Source organism: Lipomyces chichibuensis, assembly GCF_038497645.1.
Source record: "Lipomyces chichibuensis strain CBS 12929 unplaced genomic scaffold V1513scaffold_18, whole genome shotgun sequence".
NCBI lineage: Eukaryota > Fungi > Ascomycota > Lipomycetes > Lipomycetales > Lipomycetaceae > Lipomyces > Lipomyces chichibuensis.
This window is the reverse complement of record NW_027117470.1, coordinates 65,375-82,944: the sequence shown is the minus strand read 5'-3', so window position 1 is coordinate 82,944 and position 17,570 is coordinate 65,375. Positions and strand designations below refer to the sequence as shown.

The window sequence follows — 17,570 nt, the reverse complement described above, 5'->3', positions numbered from 1 at the left end:
AGCCTGCATGAAGCAAGTGTGCGGCTCATTTCTCTCCCAGCTTCGAGCTTCGGTACATCTGGCACGATGTACAGTGCCTTAACTGATTAATATTAGCCCCAGCTTTTTTATGAATCCTACACATAATTGATGTGATTCCTTAACGCGGATCAAGCCGCCATGCCGGAAGAGCCAAAACAAGATGAGAGTCCGCTGATCAAATTCTCCGCGACTATCTTGCGACGATTTGTTACACCCGGACTACTATCGGTTAAACTCGCGAACACGTTAAGCCTTTTATTAATTGAATTCATGACTGATCCAGTTGACGCAGAGTTTTTAAAATATGCCGTAAGTTATAAGCGTATAATGCAGAGGTTGACATCTAATATTTGATATTTCAGTCTCGATTTCTGACGCCGGCATCTTTTGATGATATCGTGACCGAACGGAATGTACTTCATATTTGCGGTTATCCTTTATGTGATAGAAAACCGGTTCGGAAAATTGTAGGTGTTTCTTTGTTCCGTAGTAGGTTAATGTGCTTACAGAAAATAGCTGGGCAAGGAAGTTCCTCAGATATCATTCCGGCCTGCTGCTGAAGACAAGCCTGTGGCGTCCTCGTACCTTACAAAGTACTGCACTAAACACCACTTTCAATGTTCTATGATTTATAGAGCGCAATTATCCGATGAGGCTGTATGGGCTAGAGCGGATATAGCGTACTTGCGAAACGGCACAGCGGAGTGGGAACGGAACATCAAATTGTTGGAAGATCTTATTGATTTAGACCCTGAAAGTGATAAAAAACCTGCAGTAGTTGGACGACATAGAGACTTATCAGAGAGCGATGTCAAGGAAGTGATGCAATCGCTTCCAAACCTTAAACCTAGGTCTGCGAAAGAAGATGCTAAGCAGGATAGTCCTGAAGCAAGCACAGAGGAGAGCACGACCCAGGAAATGATCCGGCAGAAGATAGAGGATGAGAAGGTGGTCAAGTTTAAAAATTCTATGTTAAATATGCAAGTAGCGGAGCGAGATTTCGAAGAGACGAAACATACGCATCAGCTTGCACCTACTGCTGCTCCAAGTGAAGATTCGACTGTAGCGATTGAGGGCTACACAGTGGGTTCGGCGGGTAAAATGAAACCTCCCCATACATACGTCCAGTGGAAGGAGAGAAAGGAACGAGAGCACAAAGAACTAAGCTCGGATTGCGAGTGACTGCCATCTTGTATGTATAGAACAACTTAAATAATAGTGTAGCATCTACATCCAAACGTATAATGCTCGTTACTTGTGAGTTATTACTCCGATCTGGATGACTTCACGCTTTCGATATCTAGCTTCTTCAGTTTGACCGATGGGTCGACGTTTATTACCTTATTCCCATAGTTAGAATTGCCCAACTACCAGTACATAATTTCCAGCCTACCTTATCCGCATTGAGCAGCCTCAGTGGGTCGAGTGCCATTTTGACCCGGCGCATCATGTCCACAGCTTCAAGCCCAAGTTCTGTCTCCAAATACGGTCGCTTGACCATGCCCACGCCATGCTCCCCGGTGCAGGTCCCCTCCATGGCAATCGCTCGTTCAACAAGTCTGTGAACAACGCCCTCAGCAATGCGCTTGTTTGCGTCATTATACAGAATAATCGCATGGAAATTGCCGTCGCCGACATGTCCAACAATGGTTCCAAAGATTCCGGACCGATCCATGTCGTCTCGAGTCTCACTAACAACCTCAGAGAGATGTGAAACAGGGACTGCAACATCAGTTGTCCAACAGGAGTAGTCGTCACCGCCCATCGCCAACGTTGACCATAGAGCTTCCTTTCGCGCTTCCCACAGTTCTTCCCGCTCTTCCTTGGACTTCGCAAACTCGAAACTCTTCCCACCAAATTGCTTTACCAAACTCCGTGTCTCCTTGATCTGTTCTTTGACGCCATTGGGTGTACCACCGAATTTGAAAAATAGAGTGGGCTCTTCGCGCCAGTCTCGCGAGGTCTGACCAGCCGCATTAATGCATTTCATCATTTCCTTGTCGAGAAATTCGACCGCTGAGATAGGAATACCCTTTCGGACAATCTCTTGAACTGCTTGTGTGGCTTCCTTGACTGACAGGAAAGTAGCAACTGCGACACTGGTCTCCTGTGGCAAAACCGCAAGTTTCAACGTAGCTTCCGTTACTATTCCAAGTGTTCCTTCACTTCCAATTATCAGATTTGTTAGATTGTACCCGGCCGAAGACTTCCGCGGCCGTTGGCGAGTGTGGACAATCGTGCCATCCGCAAGAACCACAGTGAGAGACAACACCCATTCACGCATTGTACCGTATCTAGCTGCATTCGTTCCAGAGCATCCTGTGCCAACCATGCCACCTATCTCTGCACCTGGACCTGGATCAGGTGGGAAGAAAAGACCGTATGCTTTTAAATATTCATTAAGTCGTTCCCAGCCAACAGCTGGCTGTACTACAACGTCCAGATCGTCCTGGTGAAGTCGAATTATCTCTGCCATATTCCGGAAGTCGATAGTGATGCCGTTTCGTGTTTGGATGAAGTGACCTTCTAACGACGTGCCTCCAGAAAATGGCACGATGGGGACCCGATACTTATGACAGATCTTCATGATACCTGAAACTTGTTCAGTCGTTTTAGGGAATACTACTAGACCAGGTCGTTGGTCCTTTTCAGCATGATGTGAGATCCAAGCTGAATCAGCATGAGATGTGATCTCGTCACTAGTAGCGGAGACATTATCCGCTCCCAGCAATTCGGTGATTTCTGCATACGCTTTCACTGCTGTCTGTTTATCCGCATAAACAGGGGGGTCGAGAGTCCCGAGAGGGGATGTACTCGATTCGAGACCCTTCTCTGAGAGAACTTTCGCTGCTCGTTTAGTCAAATCCCATTGGCTCAATTGGGCGAGTATAGATCCAAGAGACACGGAAGCCGAAATTACTATGACGATTTCAAGATCAGCGCCATGATCATAATTAGAGTGCAAGGTTCATACTCAGTAAAAGTCTCAATGCCTGCTTTCTATTCTCTGCCCGAGAACGTCCGGTGGAAGGACGAGGAGGAAGCGGTGGAATAGACGATGAATGAGACGTATGAGGCGGTGGCCTATGGAGCTTTGTAGACGAATGCCGAGTAATAACAATGCGGCATTCAGTGGCCGATCTCAATGCCGGTCCCGCAACGCGAATTGCAAACTGAGAAATTCGTAGCATATTCAATTTGTTTCTTCAGCTTCCACAAAGGCTGACCGAATAAAAATGTGATTCCAGTAAATATGCGGAGCGGTGCCGATCACGATGTAGTTATATTTCCAACGTCCAGCAAGGTGGGAGAAGAATCTAACTTCCTGCGTTCAGATTGGCCTCGGTTCGCATGGATCTTGGAGAGTGTCGGCTGTACCTCGAGAAATGAGCCGGACTAATCTGCAACGACTACTACTTATTGCCAATATATTATTTCTTATTATTGAAATAGTTGCAATACCAAGGAAGGCGACATAAACCAAATCAAAATATAAGTGAAGAAGTTGCATATTTACAAATACACCACACACTTATGCAGGGGCAAGAATTATCGAAACTATTCTCCCCGAGGGTTCGAGGAATTATTTTTTTGCGAGGGAATAGGCACCAAGATATTCCCACTTCAAGATTCACTGGCTGTTGATGCTGACGTTGACGAGGTACCGATGACGGTATCTCCAGAAATTTCAGAGCTTTCGTCAGCGAGCAATAGCGGTGTATCGACGCCGCTGACCTCCATCTCGTCGGTGCTTTCGTTGCCTGCCCAAATTCCATCCCGCGTATTCTCGCCACTGATTACACATGCAATCGATTTGCCGTCATTGCGATCTAAGCCGTCTACTCAAGAGCTATTAGCTGTCCTATGTACATACGCCAGAAGCCAGGGCAAAAATTTTGGAGGCTATGAAGAAAATCTTCCTGCTCCTGCGGGTTTTGTGGATTGGGTTACACGTGTGGTCGGTTCCGGCTTAGAATGGATAGAAGATGAAGATGACCGAGAGCTCATATGGGACTCAGCGTCGGCAAGAATTGCAGAAAGATGTGGAAGAACGGCGGCTCCGAGCATGGAACGCGAGTTCGAGGTCGAAGGTTTGGGGACCTCGATAGTACTTTATGAGCCGAGCTTAACTGCGGACTCATTGGGGCTAAAGACTTGGGGTAGTTCATTGCTACTTGCGAACCGCTTTTGTGAACGTCATCGTGATCTCATTCCTCGTTCAGGAAGACGGGTCTTAGAGTTAGGCTCGGGAACTGGGCTCGTTGGAATTGTGCTCGGCATTTTGGGGTACCCCGTGCTCTTGACAGATTTGAGTGAGATTCTGCACAACCTAAAATCGAATGTGGATAAGAACAAGGATAGGCTTAGCGAGAGTAAATATTCACTGGATGTGAATATTGAAGAGCTTAATTGGCTGGACTTTCAATCAAGTGGGGCGTATCGAAGGCACGACAAGTTCGAGACCATAATCCTATCGGACCCAATTTATTCGTCTGAGCACCCTCAGATGCTCGCAAATGTTGTCAGCCAGTTTCTCGAGTATGATAATCCCCAAGCTCAAGTCATGCTTCAACTCCCTCTCCGAGCGAAGTTTGTTGATATTCGGGTGGATTTATGGCACAAGCTTAGGGACATAGGGCTATCGCCAATTCGCCAAGATCAAGAGCGGGGACGGGATGACTTTGGAGAAGAAACATTTCTTTGGAGTGTATGGAGGCCTAGAGAATACATAGACATGCATATAGATGTAGATTCGTTGCCATAATAGACATTAACTACAACCATAGAAATGATTCGATCTAATCAAACTGACTTCTTGTCCGCTTGCAGTCTAGCACTTACAGTTTACATAGCAGGCAGTCCGTGAAACAGTCTTTGGTGGAGAAGATTCATACTTCCTAGCCTTTGACACTTGCCAGTTGTACGCCTTTCTGCATGAACAGCCAGAAATCAATTCAGTCAATACAATGGTGCTGTAGTCTTACGCGGTCTGGATGTAGAGTTCGAAGTGCGGTTGCATTTCTGCTGGCACAATCCTGCGGGCCTTGTTTGACCGAGACTGTGGGAATTCGCGTGAAGAGATGTCCGCTCCCATAACACTTTGATTCGCTGACATTAATAGCTTTAGATGAAAACCATTTGATAATGTAGCAACTCACTTCGCGTAATTCCGTGTCGCGAAGTTCTCGGGAAGTGGATTGTCAGTTACTGCGATGATTTGACAGCGAGCGAGCATGGTCTATACTCTGCGGCATAAATCTTTCAAGCTCAGCGGTGTTGTTTAATACATTGTGAACAATTCCAATGCTATAAATAAGATATGAATACTTTTTATATATGATACACGAATCACCTTGGAAATGGATCATTGTTGCTCAGCACAATGGTCTTCCTCTCCCTGGAGATATATCCTTTCATCTGCCCTTGATAGATCATGACGGCTGCCCAACACTCGACCTGGTCATCGTCTACATCTATTCCAACAAATTCAAGTCCCTTTCTAAACGCGGAAACCGGTATCCGTGTGCCCTTGTCGAATGCTAGATAAACCTGTTCAAATAATCTTGGCCGTACGATTTTTGTCCGAATTTTAAGCATTGTCAAATAGATTCTACGAGTGACAAATAACTTTTCGCGAGCAGCAAGTGCCGCCTCGTATGTTCGCATGTCACCACGTTTCGAGGCAGTGAAGAGTTCTTCGTATACTATTTGCAACCGCGGGAAGGTACGCCACACGGCTTTCGATGGATATCGTCGATGGAGAAGGAGGGTTGTTGGCAGTAGATATTGTAAAATTAATCTGTAACGCGTTAGTGACTAGAAAGATTATACACCACGTACGTACATACTCTTGGTTTCTAGTGGCTCTCTTGTGGCAGTTATTCAATGCCGCGCGCAAGTGCTCTTCGGCCTGACAAATATTAACATCTCATCAGCATATAGGTTGGTTCCTCACCTTCTCATACTCCTCATCCATAAACGCAAGGATTCCGACATAGTATTTGAATGTTACCATATGAGCCTTTGGATATTCCTCTACCGATGGTATATCTCCAGCCGCTGAAGAGGCATTCAGGACTCGCACTACAGAAGTTGCCAACGATATTGTTCCCAATTTGAAATAAATCTTGAACAGTAGAGAAATAATGAAATAAACTCCCCACTTCCTTGAGTTTGGCATTGACGAATTTCGATCATTTAGGCAGACTGTTAATGTCCTGTTAATTGTACGGGCCGCTTCTTCAAGTTTGTTTGGCTTTGCCGAGTTGGATGCTGACGATCCCAACATGCTAGCCTCGGTATAGTGATCTGCTTCCATGGCGATAATCCGGAGTTCTTGAGTGACTGTATATACGACAGGTAAGATCCAATTATCTGTCCGCTCAGCAATCCGGTTGAGAAGTCTAGTAATTAGTATCCAGTTACCAGATCAAAAACAACAGGGACATACTGCGTCAACGCATTCTGCTCGCGGTATGCCGCCATGATATCCAGAGCGACATGAATGTTATACGCCACTTTCCAGCAGTAAACAGTTATATCCCGCCACATTTTATCTGCTACTGTTCTGCGCGCGACACGGGAAATTGTGTCGCTGTCAGCAAGTTGAACTGCGGGTAAGCTCTTTACGATTTTGATCAGGGATTGCCCGTTCGACGACATTAATGTGGATAATTCTTTGGCCCAGTGTCCAGCTAATGCTGTTTGAAAACGTTGAAAATATATCTCCAGGTCGTCTGCCATGGTTGGTTGGTTGTGTAGCGTGAACTGGCGCTCGCTGGGTAGACTCGAACTGAATGGCCCTGAGATGCTAGAATCCTGCGTTTGGGCGGTTAGCAAAGTCCCAATTGTTCCACACCGCTAATCTCAACTTTGCCCGCAAGACTTCCGAGGGCCTAGAGAAGCTGCGCTCAGAATACACAATGTCAATCGATGTAGACTGGAGTCGAATATCAGCGGATGATAATGCTAAAATTTCAGAAACAATTCGAGATTTCCTAGACAGGCAGTTCAAAAAGCTACACTTGCCGGCGTATATTGCATCAGTGAACGTTCTGGCATTCGACATTGGCACAGTAGCACCCGAGGTGGAAATAAGACACATCGGGGACCCATATCCGGAATTTTACGAGGAAGATGAGGAGCAGACGCTGCTTATGCAGCAGCAGTTACAGCAGCAGCAGGCACAGCATCAAGCTCAGGAGCGGCTAAGACACCAAGGGCACCACCATCACAGTAAACATACCAACAGCACGTACTCGTCATCTTCTTCAGCTTCGTCGTCTACGTCAAATATTCGTATGAGACCGCAGGCATTCTCTTCAGCGCCTGGTGCGGCGAATTTGCAGTATTTTCATGCAGTTCTCACCCCATCGCTAATGCCCGGTTTGCGATCACCGCTGCAAAATTCGTTTCAAAACCTTCCTGGCATTGTTGCATCTCTCTCACGCCGAAACTCGGACGACGAAGACTCAGAGTCCACTTCTTACGACCGTCCACCGCCACATCCCGACAATCGCTACCTAGGTCACGACGAAGTCGATGGGCCAAGTGATGCTGAAGATCCGCAGCATATCGAAGTGACCGCCGCGACTGACGCTGATCCTCAACCTAGCACTTCTAGTGAACCAAACCGGACGGGCGCAGCCTCGCCGACACCGAGCCAGAGCCAGCCACCGCCGTTTTACGTTCGCGAAGAAGATTTGCAATTTTTGCTTCGCGTCATGTATAAAGGTGATCTGCGAATTGTACTTACAGCTACTTTACGATTGAATTATCCGGCGCCTGAATTTTTGACGCTACCTGTTCGATTGACTGTTACGGGATTCGACATTGATGCAATGGCGGTTCTTACGTATATCACGCGCCGGATTCATTTCAGCTTCATCAGTGATGTGGGAGGCGGTGCTAGCAGCTCGGGCGACGCGCAGCCGACGCAGCGACATTTTGAGGTTCTACGGAATATTAAGGTGGAATCTGAGATTGGGGATCAAGTTGGAAAAGGTGCTGTACTGAAAAATGTGGGAAAGGTCGAGCGGTTTGTACTGGAGAGGTTACGAGCGATCGTAAGGGATGAGCTCGCGTGGCCAGGATGGATTACTTTTGAATTTTAAGTGGTTTTGTAGATATCTTTAGTACTTTGTATATATGGGTGGCGTTCGGTGTAATTTGCATAATCGTTCACGAGCGTTTGATTAATTGTACCAAATATCATGTAGCTTGATTGCCCCGGTAATCAAGCCAATTCCTGTAATTCACGCGACAGGACTAGACGAGGAATTCACATTAACAAAGAGGTATAAACCGGCAGTGGGTATCCATATAAAATGTCCCAATTAATAGCTATCAATCAAGAGTTCGCGATTGGAGCTGCGTGGATCAGGAAAGGCAGCCAATTTGCTTGTTCTCATAAGAAACTGATTGAACATGAACAAAGCAGTGCTCAGTTCAAGGTCAAGAAAATCGCACTAAAGCAATGACGACCTTCCTCTGAGAATAAGAGTTGTTTAAAATACTGAATTACAAGGCTATACGCTATACAACACTTATTTGTAGAGATTCGATGCCATGATGTCATATGTACGCAATCAGTGCTTGCCGCGTGCGACGCCTAAATTGGAGTCAATCACGCCTACTAGTGTCCGGATTTATCACACTTTAGTAGCAGAAATTTGCCCCACAATATTATCTACGCGTAAACAGAACAGAAATTCGCGAACGTGGCACTAAACGCGCACAAATCTTCCTTCTTGCAACAGAGCCAAATCAGATCAGGCGCCGAACTCACAGTCGGAACAAACACAAACAGTATCTGCGTGGCACTCAAGTAAATAAATCGCAGACGTGTAGTAATTGTTCTGCACTCTTCACGGCCCGGACAATACCGAACGAACGTACAGTCTCACTGTTCATCTATCTAAGGTTGATTAGATTCTTCTCAGCCGGAATTCGGTCGCTGAGAAATCGCAGCTAACTGTGCTGGCGCATGTGCTAACTAATATCTCATGTAGTTAAATTTAGGGGATAGCGCAATTACGTGCTCATCTTGCCTACATGCGCGCGTCACGTTCACCGTCTTCTATTGAAATGGTTGGGGCCGAATCAGCGACTATGGCATTTCTCAAGGCTGCCTCGCCGGCGTCCGATCTGCCAGATGACTGTGCGTCGCTGCCTAGATCCGAATCTCCATTAGAGACCGCAGACGCGTCTTCATTAGCCACGTCGCTGTCTTCTATATCGTCATCGACATCGTCCCTCCCAAAAATGGCAACATTCACGGTCGTTCCCCCACCAAGGAGGAAGACGCCTCCGAAGGCTCGACGGGCAGTCGAGACAACTTGTCCACTTAGAGGATGCTCGCCCTTGCCTATCAAGGGACCTCGCTCAGCACTGCGACATTTCGAGTCTCCGCATCATCGAGAGATGTTCGAAAAGCTTCTCGACAGTGCTGAAAATTATGCTGCCACAATTGCTGATAACTCGACGGGTTCAAGTAATAATTTCGAATGCGTGGCTGCGAACAGCACTTGTACACTAGATGAGCATAATTCTGCAACGCCTAGTAATCTTGCAAATTGTCGAGATCTGCATTACTTCTACAATGACGAGCACTATAAATACGTCGTGTGGATTGCCGAGACAGGCTACCATCACGAATTTGCAAAGACTCATCGCAATGGTGTGCGGGACTTGATAGCGTTTGATGCTTTGGTTACAAATTCCATGTGCGGAACCGACCCACTGACTTAGTCCATGTGACTCCTCAAATGAGACGAACCTTGCTTGAGAAAAAGGTAGTCCTGATGGATCAAGCTGAATGAGCCTACCATCGCGGCTACGTTGAAAGTGAAAAGTATTTTTATCACATAATTGCGTTTGCATCAGGAATCAAAAGCGGAAGATAACAACGCGACAGGCCAAGCAATCGTGGCATAGTGTTTCTTCCAAAAACATTGAAAAATATATAGACTGGCTTGAATTAAAGAATTATTAGATACGTCCAATAGTCTATAAGAAGAATTAAAATAAAAAATCTATGCCGACACGCCTAAAAGTAATCTACAACTTTGACCAAGTCGCGGCGACTTTCTTCGTCAGATGTGCTTTCGAGATTTGGCCGACAGAGGCTGTACCGGACAGAGCCATGGCAAGCTTGAATTCATCTTCCAAAATCTGCTCAGCCAGTTCGACACCCTTTTGGCCATCGTACTTCAATCCCCACAAGACAGGTCGTCCAATCCAAACAAAGTCGGCTCCAAGTGCCAGAGCTCGAAAAACGTCGGATCCGCGACGGATGCCGCCATCCATGTGCTAGGATTCGTCAGTATGAATAGTTCTCAAGCACAACACAATCAAGCAATGCCGCACACACCACTGGTACCTTGCCCCGAACGGCGGCGACAACCTCTGGTAATGCATGAAGAGTGGGCAAGCATCCATCAAGTTGCCGCCCGCCGTGATTGGACACCCAAATACCGTCCACACCTGCTTCGACCGCCAGTTCGGCGTCCTCAGCAGTCACAACACCCTTAACCCAAACCTCCATGTTTGTGATACTCTTTAGCCACTCGATATCAGGCCAAGTAAGTGCTGGATCAACAACGTTCGGTTTAGCTTCTTTCAGCAAATCGTCGTTTCTGCCAGGACCTTTGCTCTTGCTCTTATCCTCAACCGAGAAATCAATCGGACCAGCGTAACGACCACTCGCAAAGTTGCCGGGCTCGATGCCTTTAGGTAGCGTGAACTTGTTTCGTCGCTCCGAAAATCGCAGGCCCAAGTACGGCGAGTCGATGGTCAGCAACACAGCCTTGAACCCAGCCCTCTCTGCCCGGCGCACCAGGTCGGCGGAAGTCTCTCTATTCTTGAATACGTACAACTGAAAAAACAGCAAATTGTCGCGACCGGCCTCCTTCGCTTCCTCTAACGACACACTGCTATACGACGATATAGCCATTGGCCAATTCTTGGTTTTCGCGGCCGCAGCAGTCGCGATCTCACCGTCAGGATGAGCAAGCTTATGCATCGAACTCGGCGCTAGACCGCACGGAATCGCAAATTTCTTGCCAAAGAGCTCTGCTTTTGGTGTAGTGTCGATGGCAGTGACATCGCGCATGTATCGTGGACGTATACGGTAATCTGAGAACGCCGCCTTATTTTCTGCAACCGTCTGCAGATCATTGGCGCCGCCGGCCCAGAAGTCCCATGTCATTTTGTCGATTGATAATTGCGAGGCACGCTCGAGATCGTCAATGTTGAGAATCTCTGCCATACTGAACTGCGTGCTGTCCTCGTGTCGAGAAAATTACTGCTGTACGAGAGGAGTCTTGGAGATTTTGTGGGGTGCAGTTAGTGGAACACGATAAGGGTTGGTGGGGGCGCGCGTGGGGCTCAATATTATTATTACCTGCCATTACTTTTCTGCTGTTCGATTATGGTGAAGTGCAAACTCTGCTATCAATATCTGTTGGGAGGGTCCATAGAATTAAAACTAGATTCAGTTACTGGTTATGCAATAGATAAGTGGTTGACTGAGGTCCAAAATATTGAAAATTTATAACTTGTTGACCCTACTGGGTAAATGAGCAAAGTGTTTACTTCGTGTTAGTCGGTCAGGTTGCCAAGAACTTAACAGTCGCGGGACAACAGCAAGCCCTCCGGTTAAATCTAGTTCTACCTTCTATGGACCCTTGCGCGGTTTAACTAGGAAATTGTTGCTAAATATGCGCACTGGAACGCGACGGCTAAATTTATTCAACAGAGCTAGAGCATCGCTCACAAGAGTAAGTCCTGAGTATGAACTGTTGTTAGTAATTGCTATCCTAAATCTATACAGAATAAGATAATATCTTATGATGGCTCGAAGCTGCAGGAAAATATTAATCCTGATCCTACGATATTAAGTGATGGCTTGCAATCTTTTCGGGCTTCCTGTATCTTGGTATAAATTCGAGTCCCAGCTGTGATATATATTTTACTAATACGTACCTATTCCAGGGCCAATCTACGCTTGCTTGCGATGCCACAGGCCTCGCGATGCAGTCAATTCTCCAAAGCGACTTCAAGAATAGATCGGAAACCATGACCCTGTACTATTCAGCATATGAATCAATGCATGACGATGCCGGGTCGTGTCCAATGCAGTATATTTTCGATAGTGCTGATAGCGCGTATTATACTGCGGCAACCTCGGCAGATATCGGCTCAGAGAAGGTTGATATCTCTCTGCCAGACTCCACAGGGCTTCAGTGCAACGATTTGATCCATCACTTCCATGCTAATTATCTATCTGTTTCGCATGGATATCAGCCGCAACAAGGAGCCAGGGAACTAGAGACACTTGCAAATGACAATGTGGACGGCAGCTCAAACAATGGATTTTCGCCAACTCGTCACGATGGCGCTGAGCTTCGACGAGTTCATTCTGCTGCAGATGGTTATCGTTATGTGCTCTTTCCTGGAGCAACCACACCGTCGGTATCGTACTTGTCGTCAATGTCGTCGATTTCACTGCAAGCACAGCGTGTTTTCGACAGCGCATTTAGCAATGAGGACCAAATGGTCTGTCTCGGTATCGGTCGACGTGCGCGCTATTACACAGCGGTGGTCATACGTTCGATTGGTAGCTCCCTGATTTCTGCTGTTAATTCTGCATTAAGAGGTGTCGGGTTGGCAGGAAAAAAATTAAAGCATTTTGTAATCTGCTCGATTCTGTGCTTTTTGGTGTATGCTTCTGGGCCCCCTGTTTAGTTTTCTGTCTCTGTTGATATTGATATGACTTGGATGAATAATGATGATTCTGTGTTATGACTTTGATGTTGACTTTTTTTTGTGAATTAATAATACTACCGTAATGGATCTTAAGAGTAACCAAAACGCTACACGTTGATATAGTAAAAATGCTCGGAAGTCACTGTATTTTCAAGCCTGTGACGCCGGCCCTTGAGATGCTTATTGGCAACATGCAAACGTCGCCGAAAGTATTCGTCCAGAACGGACGAGCATCGATGAGAGCGAAGTGAAGGCGGTCATCAACGGGACTGCAATTGCCTCTATCACAGGCCCTGAAGACAAAGCAGTGAACGTGTTCTCGCTAGCGGACACTGCCCAAGACTTCGCCTATCAGCAATGCCTCGACAAGCATTTTACCCTGAAACCCTGTAATTTGGCATGATATATGGGTCACCAGATAAAATACTTGAGATATAAACTTGCTTGAAGCGATAATTCAGCGATTCATCTTTATTTCCGATTCTCCAAACTGCACGTCTAGAAGAATACTTTTAGAATAGTCACATAAACGTACTCGACAAACAAAAGCGAAATTCACTTATCCACATCAAAACTCAAATAAATCACGACTAAAAATAAACGTGAAATAAGTCAGACATGCGGCAAACTCGCAAATCGCATAATTCGCGTATACAATATTGTTGATTATTCGATCCCAAGAAGCAGAGAGTTCGAGAGACGGCAGTCAACTGCATAATATTTCAGAACAGCCGATCGCCACCGACATTAAGTGTTAGTGACAGGAGAGATGACTTGAAATGCTGTTACAGAAATCGTCCTCGCCACGCGTTGAAGTTTCAGTTACGCAAACACCTCTGGCCATCCTGAATCTTCGTCACCCATTTAATTACTCGTGTTCATGTCTCTGCAATCTTGCCGCTCTCGAGGAAGGATTTCTGATTGACGAAATACCAGGAAATTGTTGTTATTCCGTGCAGCATAGTTTCAGTATCGCGTTGATGGACTCAACATGCCAACCTGCATTGTAGTTGCGCAAGCCCTGGCGCTGTTTGCGATGGATTTGGGGCAAGTTGTGATATTAATAGCTTCTGGATGTGTTTCTCTATAGGATCACTTTGCTCGAATATGCCCAGTTAATACCCGCCTGCTTCCTGCTCTTATTATGGTAATGCGAATCAAGAACTCCCGTTTTTGTCCCATAACTAAATATTTCACATTCATCATCCAGCGAAAACGGCTCATTCGAGACAAAAAAGAAGTTACTGCCACTGTCCGAGTCATCATTATAAATACAATTGTTTTATAGTCAATCCCAAATAGTATACAATCAAAAAACGTAAATTAATTATTTTCTCGCCCTTTGAGATTTCAATGATCCGCATTCCATGCCTGTCCTGATGCAGATTCCAGCTGCTCATGCAATCCAGAGTCTCCTGACATTGACCAATCATGCCACCAATCTCCAATCGAATCATCTAACACAAAGTTCCCCAGCATACTACTCCAATCAGGCATTCCGTCTAATTGCTGCGAATCCGGAGTATCATTTAGGACTTCCAATGTGGACCCACCGTCGCTTACCAAATTCGGCTCTAGACGGCTAGATCCTTTTTCATGGTCGGAAATGATATGTATTTTGAAACTGTCGGAAAATACACGCAGAACTAGACCTGAATTGTACGCATAGTAATATGTGTCTGCGAATGAGTGAACCCATGTCGATGTATTCATAAATGCTTGGTATAATCTTTTAAAATCCTTGATATTGTTGGAATTGTATTTGAATGCCATATCCGGGATCATCCATCTGTCTTCAACGAGCTGGCTACGTTCTTGCTCGACCATGAGAGGTTGTTCAGCCAGATCCTTCAAAAGCTGTCGTGCTATCAGCGAAAGCGAGAAGTTATGGTGTCGCAGAGCAATCGGCACCACTAACCACATAAAACCCGCGAACAGCCGAGGACGAAGCATGCATGTCGAGATTGTGTCCAGCATCTTTAAGGCACATCGTATCCGCTGAACTCGCAATTCCTCCTCCTCGACCGCATCCCTTGGAGAATACGCCGTTAGGAGAACCAGTTGCAAACGAAGAAACTGTAATTGTAAGAAATACTTCTGTATTAGGTCGTATGAGTCACTCGGTCCCTGCACTGCTGCGTCAGTGTCAGCGCGGATCATCTCTAGGAGCAGCTGAAATGAACCCAGATTGCGTTCGTCGAATTTAGTAAGCTCCTCCGAGTATTGATGAAACTCGTCCTTGCTGATCACGAAATTTGGTCGCATAATGCGGGTTAAAATAAACCGCGTCAAAAGAACAAGCTTTGTTTTGGCCTGTAGAAAATTCACTGAAGGTTGCTCATTGACAGCCACCGCGTTCGGGAATCCGATGATCTTGTCCAGTTGCGTGTCAGACATTTCCAGGGGAAGTGCAAACGGGAGATTAATACACAAAGCACGATCAGTATCTATTTCCAGCATTTCCAACCATAGCAATCTCCACGCATCCGCCATATCCGGTGGGACCCTGGGGAAAGATGTAGGGTCACGATGGAGACCCATGGTCAAACCAATTTGGCAAACAATCCCTATATACCCAGCAGAGTCCGCAAGGTCCGGACCATCGCCACCTTGAGGAGCCAGCAACAGCTCAAGTCGTAGTCCTAACAGAACTTGTACTACGACGAAGTCCGCCTTACCAGTATAATTAGTAGATCGCAGACAAGACCACGCAAATTCTTTCAAGTCTCGACCGAAAAATGCAGCGAGACTGTCATCAAACCCTTCCTGTGAAGGTGTCCAATCGACAGGCAATGCCAACCGTCCAAGACGTAGTAGAATCGCAAAAAGCGCAGTGCCTCTCATGTTCTGTTTTCGTGCCGCTGATGTTCCGTTCAAGTTATTGGCAGCTTTGGCCTTCTTTGTCCAGAATTTTTCCATATCTTCACGAAATACTGTCGGATGAACAATCGGAAAGACCATGTTAATAGTCTGCATATATTTGGTAATTAAAAATTCGCAGATTGGTCGATGTACAAGACGTGGAAACATCTGAGACGCATTTTGGTTTACGTCGAAAAGGTTTTGCAGGACGGCTTGAAGCTCAGGTCCTGGCTTGACTCGTGAACTGTGTTCCGAAGCTGGTTTCGGAATTTTAGTTTTGTCGCCTCTCCTATTGCTTTGCTCGACGTGAGATTTGTGCATTTTCTTCCACGTGAGAACGCCTTTCTTTCCTTTACCAACCAGACTTTGGATAAATTCATCTTGTGTAACGACTGCTAGCGATGAGAGCGGGCCAAGAAAGGCGACACGATTCTTCTTGATCTGAATTTGCGGTTTTAAGGATGAAGTGTATGTAGACAATGCCGAGTCGGGATTTGCCGTTGCTGTTGTTTCCGGCGGCATCCGAGCCGGAGTGGCTGCTGAAAGCAACGTAGGACGCGACGACAGCGCTCCTATCGTAGGTGGAGGCGAGGCCGGGTTCGCCATTCCTTGTATTAAATTTTCAAGTCGTGCCATTCGCATTTTCAGTTCATTGTATTCAGTTGCGACTGCAGGATCTAGTGGGATCTGACTGGACGTCTGGATTTGTCGGTTCAGCGATGTGTTGGGGTCACTGACGGCATCCTGAGACGATATTATAGCAACTGGTGCCTCTCCATGAAATCCAGGTACTTGATTTTGAGGTGTTGGCTGTCCGTGTCCAGACACTGGAGTCAAGATATTAAATGTCTGAGTGCCTGGGATCGTTAGTCCCGGTACCTGTGATCCTGGTAGCCAAGGCTTCACAGCGTATACACAAAGTGGGACAGTTTCATGTGCAATGCATGCTGAACATGGCTGCATTCGATTACACTATGGTCCCAGTGTTATCCTTAACCAAACTATGCTGTACCACCAATTACTCACCTTCAATTTCCTCTGACGACAAACTGCGCAAGAGACAGGTATTCTTCTGCGCTTTCGAGGATTCAAAGCCTTTTCATTTTCTTGCGTATCATCAGCCAACACATTGTCGTCGGATATCGGACTTTGGGAGCCAGTCGGCGTATCAGGTGCCGTGTTGATCGACACTGCATTAATGGCAGGAGCCGTCACCGCAGATACTGACGAATGTAGTGACACAAGTCTACTTGAAGAGGTCTTTACAGGGCCTGCCACGGTACTTCTCGTTACCCCTGATGACGGAATTGAACTGGTATGGCCGGAATTGTGCTCCATGATGAACCGTGCGAACCTGATCGTAAGAATATTGCTAATCCTTCAGAACACTTGTCAACTCAAAAGGTCAAATGTAGAGAAGTAGAGTAAGTAATGTCGATATACCTACAATCAGTCGAATATGTTGGTATGTGGTGTTTACATCGGATCGCCGCGGAATGATTTCCGTGTCTTGGTAGCTCGGTAAGTAGTCAATCGCCACCGTTCCTCTTCGCAAAAAAACTAAGTACCATGTAATATATCAATATAATCTGTGATACAGGTAGCAGTGCAAATAATGCCTGTAGGTGATTGTTCTGCGGAGAACCACAACCGGAGAAATACAATGACGGATTTCCGGCCACATCACCCGGCCGAGACTAATCTCCGATATGCCCGCAAAACCCTGTCGTGGGCCAGTGTTTTTTTCTTGCTCTACCGCTTTCTATCCACTCCGCCATGATATCATATCAGACATTATATTTAGCAAGTAATAATATTATTAAGTGCAAATATCAAAAATGCCACGGAAATGTTAATTGAGAAATGTTCTATTCTGTTGCCGGTAAGTGATCATTAAAGGGGGGAGAAAACACACCAAT

General features: G+C 46.2%; 9 protein-coding genes across 9 annotated transcripts; 5 read left to right on the top strand and 4 right to left on the bottom strand.

The window, feature by feature from the left end:
• Window positions 1-48: 48 nt before the first annotated feature.
• V1513DRAFT_445712 (uncharacterized protein) lies at window positions 49-1,297 on the top strand. The gene is made up of 3 exons (XM_066898149.1): window positions 49-330; window positions 384-488; window positions 538-1,297. The coding sequence occupies exons 1-3, from the start codon at window positions 160-162 to the stop codon at window positions 1,201-1,203; spliced, it is 942 nt and encodes a 313-aa protein (XP_066753228.1). The 5' UTR covers window positions 49-159; the 3' UTR covers window positions 1,204-1,297.
• Window positions 975-3,481, bottom strand: V1513DRAFT_445710 (D-lactate dehydrogenase). Its single transcript, XM_066898148.1, has 3 exons — window positions 2,996-3,481; window positions 1,415-2,940; window positions 975-1,361 (listed from the first exon to the last, which is right to left on the bottom strand). The coding sequence occupies exons 1-3, from the start codon at window positions 3,210-3,212 to the stop codon at window positions 1,287-1,289; spliced, it is 1,818 nt and encodes a 605-aa protein (XP_066753227.1). The 5' UTR covers window positions 3,213-3,481; the 3' UTR covers window positions 975-1,286.
• Window positions 3,482-3,532: 51 nt separating this feature from the next.
• On the top strand, window positions 3,533-4,807 carry V1513DRAFT_415466 (putative methyltransferase-domain-containing protein). Its single transcript, XM_066895813.1, has one exon. It carries the CDS (start codon window positions 3,689-3,691, stop codon window positions 4,784-4,786), a length of 1,098 nt encoding a protein of 365 aa, XP_066753226.1. The 5' UTR covers window positions 3,533-3,688; the 3' UTR covers window positions 4,787-4,807.
• A 563-nt stretch (window positions 4,808-5,370) lies between these two features.
• Window positions 5,371-6,507, bottom strand: V1513DRAFT_458803 (uncharacterized protein; the record flags this gene model as incomplete). Its single annotated transcript, XM_066899716.1, has 4 exons — window positions 5,371-5,821; window positions 5,871-5,932; window positions 5,978-6,425; window positions 6,473-6,507. 4 exons carry the CDS (start codon window positions 6,505-6,507, stop codon window positions 5,371-5,373), a joined length of 996 nt encoding a protein of 331 aa, XP_066753225.1.
• A 391-nt stretch (window positions 6,508-6,898) lies between these two features.
• Window positions 6,899-8,334, top strand: V1513DRAFT_445705 (uncharacterized protein). The gene has a single exon (XM_066898147.1). It carries the CDS (start codon window positions 6,945-6,947, stop codon window positions 8,133-8,135), a length of 1,191 nt encoding a protein of 396 aa, XP_066753224.1. The 5' UTR covers window positions 6,899-6,944; the 3' UTR covers window positions 8,136-8,334.
• Window positions 8,335-8,687: 353 nt separating this feature from the next.
• On the top strand, window positions 8,688-10,057 carry V1513DRAFT_78392 (uncharacterized protein). Its single transcript, XM_066900613.1, has 2 exons — window positions 8,688-8,943; window positions 9,033-10,057. The coding sequence occupies exon 2, from the start codon at window positions 9,076-9,078 to the stop codon at window positions 9,769-9,771; it is 696 nt and encodes a 231-aa protein (XP_066753223.1). The 5' UTR covers window positions 8,688-8,943; window positions 9,033-9,075; the 3' UTR covers window positions 9,772-10,057.
• On the bottom strand, window positions 9,883-11,362 carry V1513DRAFT_445700 (FMN-dependent dehydrogenase). The gene is made up of 2 exons (XM_066898146.1): window positions 10,394-11,362; window positions 9,883-10,332 (listed from the first exon to the last, which is right to left on the bottom strand). The coding sequence occupies exons 1-2, from the start codon at window positions 11,288-11,290 to the stop codon at window positions 10,081-10,083; spliced, it is 1,149 nt and encodes a 382-aa protein (XP_066753222.1). The 5' UTR covers window positions 11,291-11,362; the 3' UTR covers window positions 9,883-10,080.
• A 90-nt stretch (window positions 11,363-11,452) lies between these two features.
• V1513DRAFT_464668 (uncharacterized protein) lies at window positions 11,453-12,883 on the top strand. Its single transcript, XM_066900007.1, has 3 exons — window positions 11,453-11,801; window positions 11,855-11,959; window positions 12,016-12,883. The coding sequence occupies exons 1-3, from the start codon at window positions 11,742-11,744 to the stop codon at window positions 12,766-12,768; spliced, it is 918 nt and encodes a 305-aa protein (XP_066753221.1). The 5' UTR covers window positions 11,453-11,741; the 3' UTR covers window positions 12,769-12,883.
• Window positions 12,884-14,139: 1,256 nt separating this feature from the next.
• Window positions 14,140-16,989, bottom strand: V1513DRAFT_380083 (uncharacterized protein; the record flags this gene model as incomplete). The annotated part of the gene is made up of 2 exons (XM_066895031.1): window positions 14,140-16,623; window positions 16,678-16,989. 2 exons carry the CDS (start codon window positions 16,987-16,989, stop codon window positions 14,140-14,142), a joined length of 2,796 nt encoding a protein of 931 aa, XP_066753220.1.
• Between the last annotated feature and the right edge of the window lie 581 nt (window positions 16,990-17,570).